The sequence below is a fragment of the Coregonus clupeaformis genome, chromosome 7 (assembly GCF_020615455.1).
Source record: "Coregonus clupeaformis isolate EN_2021a chromosome 7, ASM2061545v1, whole genome shotgun sequence".
In the NCBI taxonomy this organism is placed as follows: Eukaryota; Metazoa; Chordata; class Actinopteri; order Salmoniformes; family Salmonidae; genus Coregonus; species Coregonus clupeaformis.
In genome coordinates this window covers 74,441,073-74,457,126 of record NC_059198.1, presented here as the reverse complement: position 1 = coordinate 74,457,126, position 16,054 = coordinate 74,441,073, and the positions used below count along the sequence as shown (strand labels likewise).

Below are 16,054 nucleotides of genomic sequence, written 5' to 3'. Positions count from 1 at the left end.
ACATCATGGGAAAATCAAAAGAAATCAGCCAAGACCTCAGAAAAAAATTTGTAGACCTCCACATGTCTGGTTAATCCTTGAGAGCAATTTCCAAATGCCTGAAAGTACCACGTTCATCTGTACAAACAATAGTACGCAAGTATAAACACCATGGGACCACGCAGCCGTCAAACCGCTCAGGAAGGAGATGCATTCTGTCTCCTAGAGATTAACGTACTTTGATGCGAAAAGTGCAAATCAATCCCAGAACAACAGCAAAGGACCTTGTGAAGATGCTGGAGGAAACAGGTACAAAAGTATCTATATCCAAAGTAAAACAAGTCCTATATCAACATAACCTGAAAGGCTGCTCAGCAAGGAAAAAGCCACTGCTCCAAAACCGCCATAAAAAAGCCAGACTACAGTTTGCAACTGCACATGGAGACAAAGATCGTACTTTTTGGAGAAATGTCCTCTGATCTGATGAAACAAAAATAGAACTGTTTGGCCATAATGACCATCGTTATGTTTGGAGGAAAAAGGGGGTTGCTTGCAAGCCGAAGAACACCATCCCAACCGTGAAGCACGGGGTGGCAGCATCATGCTGTGGGGGTGCTTTGCTGCAGGACGGACTGGTGCACTTCACAAAATAGATGGCATCATGAGGAAGGAAAATTATGTGGATTTATTGAAGCAACATCTCAAGACATCAGTCAGGAAATTAAAGCTTGGTCGCAAATGGGTCTTCCAAATGGACAATGACCCCAAGCATTCTTCCAAAGTTGTGGCAAAATGGCTTAAGGACAACAAAGTCAAGGTATTGGAGTGGCCATGACAAAGCCCTGACCTCAATCCTATAGAAAATGTGTGGGCAGAACTGAAAAAGCATGTGCGAGCAAGGACACCAACAAACCTGACTCAGTTACACCAGCTCTGTCAGGAGGAATGGGCCAAAATTCACCCAACTTATTGTGGTTGTGGAAGGCTACCCAAAACGTTTGACCCAAGTTAAACAATTTAAAGGCAATGCTACCAAATACTATTTGAGTGTATGTAAACTTCTGACCCCACTGGGAATGTGATGAAAGAAATAAAAGCTGAAATAAATAATTCTCTCTACTATTATTCTGATATTTCACATTCTTAAAATAAAGTGGCGATCCTAACTGACCTAAGACAGGGAATTTTTACTAGGATTAAATGTCAGGAATTGTGAAAAACTGAGTTTAAATGTATTTGGCTAAGGTGTATGTAAACTTCCGACTTCAACTGTACATATAATTTATGTATATACACACCTCAAATTTCACGGGTATAGCAGATTCGATTTCTTTTCATAGTGTTATTATGTACAGTAGGTGGTAATTGGCTTCTAACCAGCCAGCACTACAACAGTATTAGATCCAGAGTTATTCTGGAAGCTCATTCTGACTCTCTCTCTCTCTCTCTCTCTGTGTGTGTGTGTCTGTGCATTCATGTGTCATCTCTCCTCCTGTCTGTGTGTGTGTTCTGTCAGTGAAGTGCTAATTGTAATTATCAGGTTTAACTGTGATGTTTTTAACTGAACATTATGGGTGAGAGGTTCTGACAAAGGCTGGTAAAGATAAATATGTGAGTGTCTGTGTGTGTGTGTCAATCCGAAGTCAAACCTCACAGAAAATAAGAAAGAAACACCTACCTGGTTTGTAGTTTTTTATGTTGTTGCTGCTGATGGCACGCTCCTTTTTGTCTTTTTCTGTGTGTGTGTGTGTGGTTTAGGGCAGGAGACACAGGTTGGGAGTGAATACAGGACTGGAGGGGAAATGGTGCAGTCTAATACCTATAGGAGGACCGTGCAGAACACACACCACTGGACTCAAATGGTACCTGGGGGAGTACACAAACACACACACACGCAAACTCCTTTTTCCCTCCTCTTTGTTCGCACAATCACACACCCCCTGTCTGTCCCCCTGTGGTTTGTCCCAGTCCTAGGCCCAGTGGCCAGCTGTGTTGTTAATGAGTTAGCTCAGACCACAGTACCACCGTTACAGGGGGTGGGGGGGACCTCATCTGTTAAGGTTGGTTGTATAACTCAGTGTCAAGGGGAATCCAGGCAGGAGCTTTCATGGGGTGTGTGTGTGCATGCTTGCTTGCTTCTTGGCTCCTGGCCAGTGAATATACAGGTAACTGCTAAAATAAAGGAAACACCAACATAAAGTGTCTTAATAGGGCGTTGGGTCACCACTATCCGCCAGAACAGCTTCAATGCACCTTGGCATAGATTCTACAAGTGTCTGGAACTCTATTGGAGAGATGTGACACCATTCTTCCACAAGAAATTCCATAATTTGGTGTTTTGTTGATGGTGGTGGAAAACATTGTCTCAGGCGCCACTCCAGAATCTCCCATAAGTGTTCAGTTGGGTTGAGATCTGGTGACTGAGACACACACACCCTTTAAACCCCCTATGCTCCTTTGAGACCCCTCTTTCAAAGTCACTGAGATCTTTTCTTCTAGTCATGGTATCTAAAATAATGGGCAACATTTTTATACATGACCCTAGGCATGATGGGATGTTAATTAATTAATTAACTCAGGAACCACACCTGTATGTAAGCACATGCTTTCAATATACTTTGTATTCCTCATTTACTCAAGTGATTCCTTTATTTTGGCAGTTACCTGTGTGTGTGTGTGTGTGTGTGTGTGTGTGTGCCTGCGTCCATCCGTGTGCGCGTTTGTGCATGCGTGTTTCTTCCCAGTCCACCTGTTACCTCGGCATCCGATTGATAATAAGGGTGGGATTATGCGTGAGAGGCTCCATCAGATTAACAAGGCATAATAAAATGCATAATTAAAAAGGAGGCAGTGGAATATTTCCCCTGGGATCGGACGGATGAAGATAAGACAATAAGTGGACCCTCAGCTTTTGTGTGTGTGCGTATGCAAATGTACCCATGTTTCCATAAGTGTTCATGTGTGTTTGATTGAGTAACTTGGTTACAGTATTTTAGAGAAATTAGTTGACAGATTAGGAGTCCGTATGATTTTAAAGTGAGTGTGTGTGCGTGTTATAAATTACTATCCCAGTTTAAAAAGTCATTATAATGAATAATATATGCTGTATTATGAAGAGAGATCTGTGCTGTAAGCGACTGCCTGGCCTAAAGGGACTGTCGGGGCTTTGGCTCAGTTTGAAGTCTTGCACATTAAAGAGAGAAACACAGAGAGGACTGCACTACAAGACATACAGAGTTAGTTCATTTTAACCCTATTCTATAATGTCAAACATACTTATTGTGCGTACTGTATACAGTGATAATATACTTTGTTTTCTAAAGGAGAGCCCTGGGGGTATATTAGTTTGTTGTGGTTTTGAGTGTTGTTTGGCAGGGCTACTGTTTTAATAATAATGTTGTTTGATAGTGTTGATGGAGGGAGTTTAAGAGTTGGGGCTCAGCGGAGGAAGAGGAGTGTAGGAGGGTGGATAAATAAATCATCTGAGAAAATACTTAATGTTCTTCAACATCTCAGATCAGTGGTTGATCAACTCCCAAACACACACACACACACACACACACACACACACACACACACACACACACACACACACACACACACAGGCATTTCAGTGTGTGGTTGATATACAGTGGGGAAAAAAAGTATTTAGTCAGCCACCAATTGTGCAAGTTCTCCCACTTAAAAAGATGAGAGAGGCCTGTCATTTTCATCATAGGTACACGTCAACTATGACAGACAAATTGAGGAAAAAAAATCCTGAAAATCACATTGTAGGATTTTTAATGAATTTATTTGCAAATTATGGTGGAAAATAAGTATTTGGTCACCTACAAACAAGTAAGATTTCTGTCTCTCACAGACCTGTAACTTCTTCTTTAAGAGGCTCCTCTGTCCTCCACTCGTTACCTGTATTAATGGCACCTGTTTGAACTTGTTATCAGTATAAAAGACACCTGTCCACAACCTCAAACAGTCACACTCCAAACTCCACTATGGCCAAGACCAAAGAGCTGTCAAAGGACACCAGAAACAAAATTGTAGACCTGCACCAGGCTGGGAAGACTGAATCTGCAATAGGTAAGCAGCTTGGTTTGAAGAAATCAACTGTGGGAGCAATTATTAGGAAATGGAAGACATACAAGACCACTGATAATCTCCCTCGATCTGGGGCTCCACGCAAGATCTCACCCCGTGGGGTCAAAATGATCACAAGAACGGTGAGCAAAAATCCCAGAACCACACGGGGGGACCTAGTGAATGACCTGCAGAGAGCTGGGACCAAAGTTACAAAGCCTACCATCAGTAACACACTACGCCGCCAGGGACTCAAATCCTGCAGTGCAAGACGTGTCCCCCTGCTTAAGCCAGTACATGTCCAGGCCCGTCTGAAGTTTGCTAGAGTGCATTTGGATGATCCAGAAGAGGATTGGGAGAATGTCATATGGTCAGATGAAACCAAAATATAACTTTTTGGTAAAAACTCAACTCGTCGTGTTTGGAGGACAAAGAATGCTGAGTTGCATCCAAAGAACACCATACCTACTGTGAAGCATAGGGGTGGAAACATCATGCTTTGGGGCTGTTTTTCTGCAAAGGGACCAGGACGACTGATCCGTGTAAAGGAAAGAATGAATGGGGCCATGTATCGTGAGATTTTGAGTGAAAACCTCCTTCCATCAGCAAGGGCATTGAAGATGAAACGTGGCTGGGTCTTTCAGCATGACAATGATCCCAAACACACCGCCCGGGCAATGAAGGAGTGGCTTCGTAAGAAGCATTTCAAGGTCCTGGAGTGGCCTAGCCAGTCTCCAGATCTCAACCCCATAGAAGATCTTTGGAGGGAGTTGAAAGTCCGTGTTGCCCAGCAACAGCCCTAAAACATCACTGCTCTAGAGGAGATCTGCATGGAGGAATGGGCCAAAATACCAGCAACAGTGTGTGAAAACCTTGTGAAGACTTACAGAAAACGTTTGACCTGTGTCATTGCCAACAAAGGGTATATAACAAAGTATTGAGAAACTTTTATTATTGACCAAATACTTATTTTCCGCCATAATTTGCAAATAAATTCATTAAAAATCCTACAATGTGATTTTCTGGATTTTTTTTCCTCATTTTGTCTGTCATAGTTGACGTGTACCTATGATGAAAATTACAGGCCTCTCTCATCTTTTTAAGTGGGAGAACTTGCACAATTGGTGACTGACTAAATACTTTTTTTCCCCACTGTACACAGTATTCTCCTCAGCACTAAGTCTAGCTGTGCCCATCCATTCTTCGATGGTGATGACGGCTGCAGAAAAGTTGCCTTCTATCTTTCCTTGTGTCAGCTATAAAACACATCCCTCTCTCCCTCTGCTGTTCTACGGGCTATACAAACAGCCAGTGGCCATGAACTGACTGTAACATTGGCCCCAGGACCTCCGTCTTTAATGGTCCTGCATTGTGTGCGTCAGGTGGTGACTGTGATTGAATAAAGTTACGGGGGATTCAAAACATGGCAAGATCCCCAATATGGCCGCTGGGTAGAAGCTTAGTATGAGTAGCCTCTGACCCCCGTTAACTTTAATGGCTCTGTTGAGCAAAGCTTCAACCCCTCCAAAAGATCACATCAAGTTAATGGAGGGCAATGTAGGAGCTGCAGTTTTATAGAGATTGAATGTTCAATAAGGTACAGTAGCATATGTGGCAGAGCTATGTGATGTCATCAACCATTTCATTTCATTTTCTAGTATTCACATTTCACACACAATCTTACTTGTGTTGTAATTGATGATGACATCACACAGTGGATCTCTCTCCTTAGGAAGACAGGATCCGGAGGGCGAGAGATCCACTAAAGGATATCGCCCTCAACTACAGACCCAACAGATCAACAGACCCCCCCCACACCCCCCACCAATTAACACCCTCCCAAGTCAACCATGCCCACACCCCATTTAGGCCACCTCAGATCAGACCTATGCCCCTCCTACCCACCCCATGCCCCCCACTCCCGCAAAGAGGGCCTCAACATGAAAGTCACACATGCGTCCAGGCCGTGAGCAGGCAAACAGGCCTAATCCCCACTCTTACACTAGCCCAAGCCAATGGCATGTACCAGATGCTCAGCAGGCTCTGCTCACAATTACTGGCCTGAGGCCAAACCACACGACCAACAACATTAGACACTTTATGGAACACAAAGCCTTCATTATTTCATCCTGGAATATTCAAGGCCTGAGGTCATCTGCCTTTGGCCTAAATAGCAGGAACCTGGACTTCACCAAAGAAATCAGAAATACAGACATTGTCATCCTACAAGAAACATGGTATAGAGGAGACGGACTCACTGGTTGCCCTCTAGGTTACAGAGAGCTGGTAGTCCCATCCACCAAACTACCAGGTGTGAAACAGGGAAGGGACTCAGCGGGTATGCTAATTTGGTATAGAGCAGACCTAACTCACTCTTAAATTAATCAAAACAGGAACATTTTACATTTGGCTAGAAATTCAAAAGCAAATGATCTCAACAGAGAAAAATGTCCTCCTGTGTGCTACCTATATCCCCCCACTAGAATCCCCATACTTTAATGAAGACAGCTTCTCCATCCTGGAGGAGGAAATCAATCATTTCCAGACCCAGGGACACACTAGTCTGTGGCGACCTAAATGCCAGAACTGGACAAGAACCTGACATCCTCAGCATACAGGGGGACAAACACCTACCTGGAGGTGACAGCATTCCATCCCCCATATGCCCCCCTAGGCACAACTACGACAACATAACCAACAAAAACGGGTCACAACTCCTGCAGCTCTGTCGCACGCTGGGTATGTACATAGTCAATGGTAGGCTTCGAGGGGACTCCTATGGTAGGTACACCTATAGCTCATCTCTTGGCAGTAGTACTGTAGACTACTTCAACCCAGAGTCTCTCAGAGCGTTCACAGTCAGCCTACTGACACCCCTATTAGACCACAGCAAAATCACAGTCTCCTTGAACAGAGCAATACTCAATCATGAGGCATCAAAGCCAAAGGAACTGAATAATATTAAGAAATGCTATAGATGGAAGGAAAGTAGTGTCGAAACCTACCAAAAAACAATTAGGCAACAACAAATGTAATCCCTTTTAGACAACTTCCTGGACAAAACGTTCCACTGTAATAGTGAAGGTGTAAACTTGGCAGTAGAAAACCTAAACAGTATATTTGACCTCTCAGCTTCCCTATCAAATCTAAAAATCTCTAACAGAAAACCGAAGAAAAGTAACAACAATGACAAATGGTTTGATGAAGAATGCAAAAACCTAAGAAAGAAATTGAGAAACCTATCCAACCAAAAACATAGAGACCCAGAAAACCTGAGTCTACGCCTTCACTATGGTGAATCACTAAAACAATACAGAAATACACTACGGAAAAAGAAGGAACAGCATGTCAGAAATCAGCTCAATGTAATTGAAGAATCCATAGACTCTAACCACTTCTGGGAAAATTGGAAAACACTAAACAAACAACAACACGAAGAGCTTTCTATCCAAAACGGAGATGTATGGGTAAACCACTTCTCAATCTTTTTGGCCCTATAACAAAGAACAAACAGCAAAAAAATATACATGATCAAATGCAAATCTTAGAATCAACTATTGAAGACTACCAGAACCCACTGGATTCTCCAATTACATTGAATGAAATACAGGACAAAATACAAACCCTCCAACCCAAAAAGGCCTGTGGTGTTGATGGTAACCGCAATGAAATGATAAAATATACAGACCACAAATTCCAATTGGCTATACTTAAACTCTTTAACATCATCCTTAGCTCTGGCATCTTCCCCAATATTTGGAACCAAGGACTGATCACCCCAATACACAAAAGTGGAGACAACTTTGACCCCAATAACTACCGTGGGATATGCGTCAACAGCAACCTTGGGAAAATCCTCTGCATTATCATTAACAGCAGACTACTTCATTTCCTCAGTGAAAACAATGTACTGAACAAATGTCAGATTGGCTTTTTACCAAATTACCGTACAACAGACCAAGTATTCACCCTGCACACCCTAATTGACAAACAAACAAACCAAAACAAAGGCAAAGTCTTCTCATGCTTTGTTGATTTCAAAAAAGCTATTGACTCAATTTGGCATGACAGTCTGCTATACAAATTGATGGAAAGTGGGGTTGGGGGAAAAACATACGACATTATAAAATCCATGTACACAAACAACAAGTGTGCGGTTAAAATGGGCAAAAAACACACACATTTCTTTCCACAGGGCCGTGGGGTGAGACAGGGATGCAGTTTAAGCCCCATTCTCTTCAACATATATATCAACGAATTGGCGAGGGCACTAGAACAGTCTGCAGCACCCGGCCTCACCCTACTAGAATCTGATTTGCTGATGATCTGGTGCTTCTGTCACCAACCAAGGAGGGCCTACAGCAGCACCTAGATCTTCTGCACAGATTCTGTCAGACCTGGGCCCTGACAGTAAATCTCAGTAAGACAAAAATAATGGTGTTCCAAAAAAGGTCCAGTTGCCAGGACCACAAATACAAATTCCATCTAGACACCGTTGCCCTAGAGCACACAAAAAACGATACATACCTCGGCCTAAACATCAGCGCCACAGGTAACTTCCACAAAGCTGTGAACGATCTGAGAGACAAGGCAAGAAGGGCCTTCTGTGCCATCAAAAGGAACATATAATTTGACTTACCAATTAGGATCTGGCTAAAAAGACTTGAATCAGTTATAGAACCCATTGCCCTTTATTATTGTGAGGTCTGGGGTCCGCTCACCAACCAAGAATACACGAAATGGGACAAACACCAAATTGAGACTCTGCATGCAGAATTCTTCAAAAATATCCTCTGTGTACAATGAAAAACACCAAATAATGCATGCAGAACAGAATTAGGCCGATACCCGCTAATGATCAAAATCCAGAAAAGAGACAAAAAGATAATTACTTGACACATTGGAAAGAATTAACAAAAAAACTGAGCAAACTAGAATGCTATTTGGCCCTAAACAGAGAGTACACAGTGGCAGAATTCCTGAACACTGTGACTGACCCAAACTTAAGGAAAGCTTTGACTATGTACAGACTCAGTGAGCATAGCCTTGCTATTGAGAAAGGCCACCATAGGCAGACCTGGCTCTCAAGACAGGCTATGTGCACACTGCCCACAAAATGAAGTGGAAACTGAGCTGCACTTCCTAACCTCCTGCCAAATGTATGACCATATTAGCGATACATATTTCTCTCAGATTACAGAGATCCACAAAGAATTCGAAAACAAACCCAATTTTGATAAACTCCCTTACCTACTGGGTGAAAAACCACAGTGTGCAATCACAGCAGCAAGATTTGTGACCTGTTGCCACAAGAAAAGGGCAACCAGTGAAGAACAAACCCTATTGTAAATACAACCCATATTTATGTTTATTTATTTTCCCATTTGTACTTTAACTATTTGCACATTGTTACAACACTGTATATACAGTGGGGAGAACAAGTATTTGATACACCGCCGATTTTGCAGGTTTTCCTACTTAAAAAGCATGTAGAGGTCTGTCATTTTTATCATAGGGACACTTCAACTGTGAGAGACGGAATCTAAAACAAAAATCCAGAAAATCACATTGTATGATTTTTAAGTAAATAATTTGCATTTTATTGCATGACATAAGTATTTGATACATCAGAAAAGCAGAACTTAATATTTGGTACAGAAACCTTTGATTGCAATTACAGAGATCATACGTTTCCTGTAGGTCTTGACCAGGTTTGCACACACTGCAGCAGGGATTTTGGACCACTCCTCCATATAGACCTTCTCCAGATCCTTCAGGTTTCGGGGCTGTCGCTGGGCAATACGGACTTTCAGCTCCCTCCAAAGATTTTCTATTGGGTTCAGGTCTGGAGACTGGCTAGGCCACTCCAGGACCTTGAGATGCTTCTTACGGAGCCACTCCTTAGTTGCCCTGGCTGTGTGTTTCGGGTCGTTGTCATGCTGGAAGACCCAGCCATGACCCATCTTCAATGCTCTTACTGAGGGAAGGAGGTTGTTGGCCAAGATCTCGCGATACATGGCCCCTTCCATCCTCCCCTCAATACGGTGCAGTCGTCCTGTCCCCTTTGCAGAAAAGCATCCCCAAAGAATTATGTTTCCACCTCCATGCTTCACGGTTGGGATGGTGTTCTTGGGGTTGTACTCATCCTTCTTCTTCCTCCAAACACGGCGAGTGGAGTTTAGACCAAAAAGCTCTATTTTTGTCTCATCAGACCACATGACCTTCTCCCATTCCTCCTCTGGATCATCCAGATGGTCATTGGCAAACTTCAGACGGGCCTGGACATGCGCTGGCTTGAGCAGGGGGACCTTGCGTGGCGCTGCAGGATTTTAATCCATGACGGCGTAGTGTGTTACTAATGGTTTTCTTTGAGACTGTGGTCCCAGCTCTCTTCAGGTCATTGACCAGGTCCTGCCGTGTAGTTCTGGGCTGATCCCTCACCTTCCTCATGATCATTGATGCCCCACGAGGTGAGATCTTGCATGGAGCCCCAGACCGAGGGTGATTGACCGTCATCTTGAACTTCTTCCATTTTCTAATAATTGCGCCAACAGTTGTTGCCTTCTCATCAAGCTGCTTACCTATTGTCCTGTAGCCCATCCCAGCCTTGTGCAGGTCTACAATTTTAACCCTGATGTCCTTACACAGCGCTCTGGTCTTGGCCATTGTGGAGAGTTGGAGTCTGTTTGATTGAGTGTGTGGACAGGTGTCTTTTATACAGGTAACGAGTTCAAACAGGTGCAGTTAATACAGGTAATGAGTGGAGAACAGGAGGGCTTCTTAAAGAAAAACTAACAGGTCTGTGAGAGCCGGAATTCTTACTGGTTGGTAGGTGATCAAATACTTATGTCATGCAATAAAATGCAAATTAATTACTTAAAAATCATACAATGTGATTTTCTGGATTTTTGTTTTAGATTCCGTCTCTCACAGTTGAAGTGTACCTATGATAAAAATTACAGACCTCTACATGCTTTGTAAGTAAGAAAACCTGCAAAATCGGCAGTGTATCAAATACTTGTTCTCCCCACTGTATACATAATATGACATTTGAAATGTCTTTATTCTTTTGGAACTTCTGAGTGTAATGTTTACTGTTAATATTTATTGTTTATTTCACTTTTGTTTACTATCTACTTCACTTGCTTTGGCAATGTAAACATACGTTTCCAATGCCAATAAAGCCCTTAAATTGAAATTGAATTGAGAGAGAGAGAAAGTTGTGTTTGTGTGAGGCTCAGTAAGACATCAGTAGGAGCTAATGTGTTTGGAGGATTAGTTGAATCTGTAAATGTTCTTACTGAAGCGTGTTTGGATTGGTTAATGATTGGTTAAAACTACATGATGTAACTTTTTATGTGACCTGACTAAATTCCCATAGAAATGTGAGTTCTAGATCTGTAATCATCATCGAAAGGAAGTCTAAGAAGCGGTAGATCTGTGTGCGCTATTTCTATGCTTCCCGTTCTTAAGTTTAGTTTTTGCGGCTTTTACTTTCGGTTTTGCACACCAGCTTCAAACTGATGAAAATACAATATTTTTGCTTATGGTAGAGAGATTTCACAGCAGTTTAGATGGTACAATGATTCTCTACACAATGACTGCTTGTTTTGTCACATGAACTGAAATTAGGCGACCAGGAAATGGTGGTGTGATTTGTGCATAGTGCACCTTTAATGATTGGTTAATGATTAATGATTGGTTAATGCTTGTCGGTCTGGGAGAATAGGAAGAGGGGAGGGAGGAGTCAGAATGAATCAGAAGTAGGTTATTTTGACTTTTGCCCCTATTTCTGTAATGATGTAACTCTAGGTCACGCATGTACACATACCTAGCACTGTGCGTGTGTGTGTGAGAGAGAGAGAGGTGTACGCCTACGTGACATCAAAGTAGTAATAATAGAACAGTGTAGTTCTTCATCTGTCTAGACATGATGTGTCAGACCTGTTCAGAAAGGTATAAACGTGTTCTCCTAAGCAGGACATTTCTCTAACTCTCCTTCTCTGACCTCTTCTTTGCTTTCTCCGTCTCCTAGCAGAGAAATTGATGTTATTATGCACGCTTTCTTTTTCTCTCTTACACACACACACACACACACACACACACACAGGTGAATGAATAAATTTTTCTTGTATCTAAAGCGGCAGTATGTACTAATGACTCTGTCTGGGTTTATTCTCTGCAGGAAAAGAGAGGGGAGATTTTTTTCCGTTTTCTCTTAGACTAAATTAGATGTTGCTGAGCTATCTCACTGTCTGACCTTGGCATAGTCTCTCTCTCATTCTCTCTCTCTCTCTCATCGCATCTCTCCCTCTCATTCCATCTCTCTCTTTCATTCGCTCTCTCTCTCAAGGTCTAAAGAAAGAGAAAAAATGGAGGGAGGTGAAGTATCCTCTAAGTATTCTCCAGCCGTGCTGTGTCAAGATGAGATGGAGGTGAAGTATCCTCTAAGTATTCTCCAGCCGTGTTGTGTCAAGATGAGATGGAGGTGAAGTATCCTCTAAGTATTCTCCAGCCGTGTTGTGTCAAGATGAGATGGAGGTGAAGTATCCTCTAAGTATTCTCCAGCCGTGCTGTGTCAAGATGAGATGGAGGTGAAGTATCCTCTAAGTATTCTCCAGCCGTGTTGTGTCAAGATGAGATGGAGGTGAAGTATCCTCTAAGTATTCTCCAGCCATGCTGTGTCAAGATGAGATGGAGGTGAAGTATCCTCTAAGTATTCTCCAGCCGTGCTGTGTCAAGATGAGATGGAGGTGAAGTATCCTCTAAGTATTCTCCAGCCGTGCTGTGTCAAGATGAGATGGAGGTGAAGTATCCTCTAAGTATTCTCCAGCCGTGCTGTGTCAAGATGAGATGGAGGTGAAGTATCCTCTAAGTATTCTCCAGCCGTTTGTGTGTCAATATGAGATGGAGGGAGGGAAGCTGCTGTTGTACAGTTTTATGTCCTTTTAGATCTGAGCTATACAGAGTTGTGCTGAAAGAGGAGGAAATGAACAGATAGATGCCTGATGTGAAGAACCACACACAGTTACCATCCTCAATTACCCACACAAACAGACTACGGAGCCTGAGGATAGCCTCATTAGTAATCCTCTCCTTATCCCTGATAACGATCGATGGCAGCCAGTGTTGCTCCAGGGACCGGAATGAGCGTCGCACCTCCACTGATAACAATGAAGCTGTTTGCTGGCTGTAATTGCCTTTTCAGCCCTGAGACCAGAGAAGGTGACCGCTTTAAATACCCATATTTACACTACAAATTACTCTGGAGAGAGAGGTGAGGGGGGGTGATGACTCCAAATAGTCTTTGGGGGGCGGCTCTAGCGGAAGGGCGTTGAGGCTGAAATGGAACTCTGTCTCTCGCTCTCTCTCCCCTTCTGTTTAAAGTCTTATCAGGTGTGGAGCCGTGACTTGAGCTAGCTTCATTAGCCCCAACCTACACTATATATGCAAAAGTATGTGGACACCCCTTTTAATTAGTGGATTCGGCTATTTCAGCCAAACCCGTCACAGAACGGGACCGTCGAGTGCTGAAGCACGTAGCGCGTAAAAATCGTCTGTCCTCGGTTGCAACATTCACTACGGAGTTCCAAACTGCCTCTGGAAGCAAAGTCAGCACAAGAACTGTTCGTCGGGAGCTTCATGAAATGGGTTTCGATGGCCGAGCAGCGCAATGCCAAGTGTCAGCTGGTGTGGTGTAAAGCTCGCCGCCTTTGGACTCTAGAACAGTGTAAACGCGTTCTCTGGAGTGATGAATCACATTTCACCATCTGGCAGTCCGACTGACAAATCTGGGTTTGGCGGATGCCTGGAGAACGCTACCTGCCCGAATGCATAGTGTAAGTTTGGTGGAGGAGGAATAATGGTCTGGGGCTGTTTTTCATGGTTTGGGCTAGGGCCCTTAGTTCCAGTTAAGGGAAATCTTAACGCTACAGCATACAATGACATTCTAGACGATTCTGTGCTTCCAACTTAGTGGCAACAGTTTGGGGAAGGCCCTTTCCTGTTTCAGCATGACAATGCCCCCATGCACATAGCGAGGTCCATACAGAAATGGTTTGTCGAGATCGGTGTGGAAGAACTTGACTGGCCTGCACAGAGCCCTGACATCAACCCCATCGAACACTTTTGGGATTAATTGGAACACCGACTGCGAGCCAGGTCTAATCGCCCAACATCAGTGCCCAACCTCACTAATGCTCTTGTGGCTGAATGGAAGCAAGTCCCCGCAACAATGTTCCAACATTTAGTGGAAAGCCTTCCCAGAAGAGTGGAGGCTGTTATAGCAGCAAAGGGGAGATAAACTCCATATTAATACCCATGATTTTGGAATGAGATGTTCGACGAGCAGGTGTCCACATACTTTTGGTCATGTAGTATATCTGCTAGGCATTGATAGGGCTGCCCATTAAATATTTACGATGGGCTGCGTAATTGCGTGCATGTGTGCCTGTGTGTCAGAAAATGATGTGCATGTCTCTGAAAATCTTCCCCCAACAATCCAGTTCCTCTTTCCACAGTGCAGTACTGCCCCTAGTGGTTTAATTAACTACAACTACAGTGTCTTCAGCATTAGTTCTGCAGAGGAACGGTTTGGAGGACTCACATTAACACAGTTTCACATTATTCACACAACATATGGTATGACTCTGCCTCAATGTCCTCTATGGTCAATTACTTCCTTTCATTCTTTTCAGGACTATTTTCACTCCCCATTCCTCCTATTGGCAGTGTAATATCATGGATGTTCACAACACACGCACACAAAGTGTAATATCATGGATGTTCACAACACGCACACAAAGTGTAATATCATGGATGTTCACAACACGCACACAAAGTGTAATATCATGGATGTTCACAACACGCACACAAAGTGTAATATCATGGATGTTCACAACACGCACAAACAGTGTAATATCATGGATGTTCACAACACGCACACAAACAGTGTAATATCATGGATGTTCACAACACGCACACAAACAGTGTAATAACATGGATGTTCACAACACGCACACAGTGTAATATCATGAATGTTCACAACACAGTGTAATATCATGGATGTTCACAACACACAAACAGTGTAATAACATGGATGTTCACAACATGCACACAGTGTAATATCATGAATGTTCACAACACAGTGTAATATTATGGATGTTCACAACACGCAAACAGTGTAATAACATGGATGTTCACAACAGTGTAATATCATGGATGTTCACAACACGCACACAAACAGTGTAATAACATGGATGTTCACAACATGCACACAGTGTAATATCATGAATGTTCACAACACAGTGTAATATCATGGATGTTCACAACACGCAAACAGTGTAATAACATGGATGTTCATAACACGCACAAACAGTGTAATATCATGGATGTTCACAACACAGTGTAATATGTTCACAACAGTGTAATATCATGGATGTTCACAACACGCACAGTGTAATATGATGGATGTTCACAACAGTGTTATAACATGGATGTTCACAACACACAGTGTAATATCATGGATGTTCACAACACGCACACAGTGTAATATCATGGATGTTCACAACACAGTGTAATATCATGTTCACAACACGTACACAGTGTAATATGATGGATGTTCACAACACACAGTGTAATATCATGGATGTTCACAACACGCATACAAACAGTAATATCATGGATGTTCACAACACGCACACAGTGTATTATCATGGATGTTCACAACACGCACACAAACAGTGTAATAACATGGATGTTCGTTCACAACAAGCACACAGTGTAATATCATAGATGTTCACAACACGCACAAACAGTGTAATATCATGGATGTTCACAAGACTAATAACATGGATGTTCACAACACAGTGTAATATCATGGATGTTCACAACACAGTGTAATATCATGGATGTTCACAACACAGTGTAATATCATGGATGTTCACAACACGCACACAAACAGTGTAATATGATGGATGTTCACAACACGCACACACAG

The 16,054-nt window shown here is 42.8% G+C and overlaps 1 protein-coding gene across 1 annotated transcript in view; it reads left to right on the top strand.

The window, feature by feature from the left end:
• Positions 1-16,054, top strand: part of LOC121570176 (thiamin pyrophosphokinase 1-like) — a 57,466-nt gene that overhangs the window by 40,058 nt on the left and 1,354 nt on the right. The window contains exons 7-8 of the mRNA XM_045221574.1: positions 1,738-1,841; positions 13,914-13,921. Of these exons, the coding sequence (XP_045077509.1) occupies positions 1,738-1,841; positions 13,914-13,921 (112 nt within the window). The remainder of the gene's footprint in view (positions 1-1,737; positions 1,842-13,913; positions 13,922-16,054) is intronic.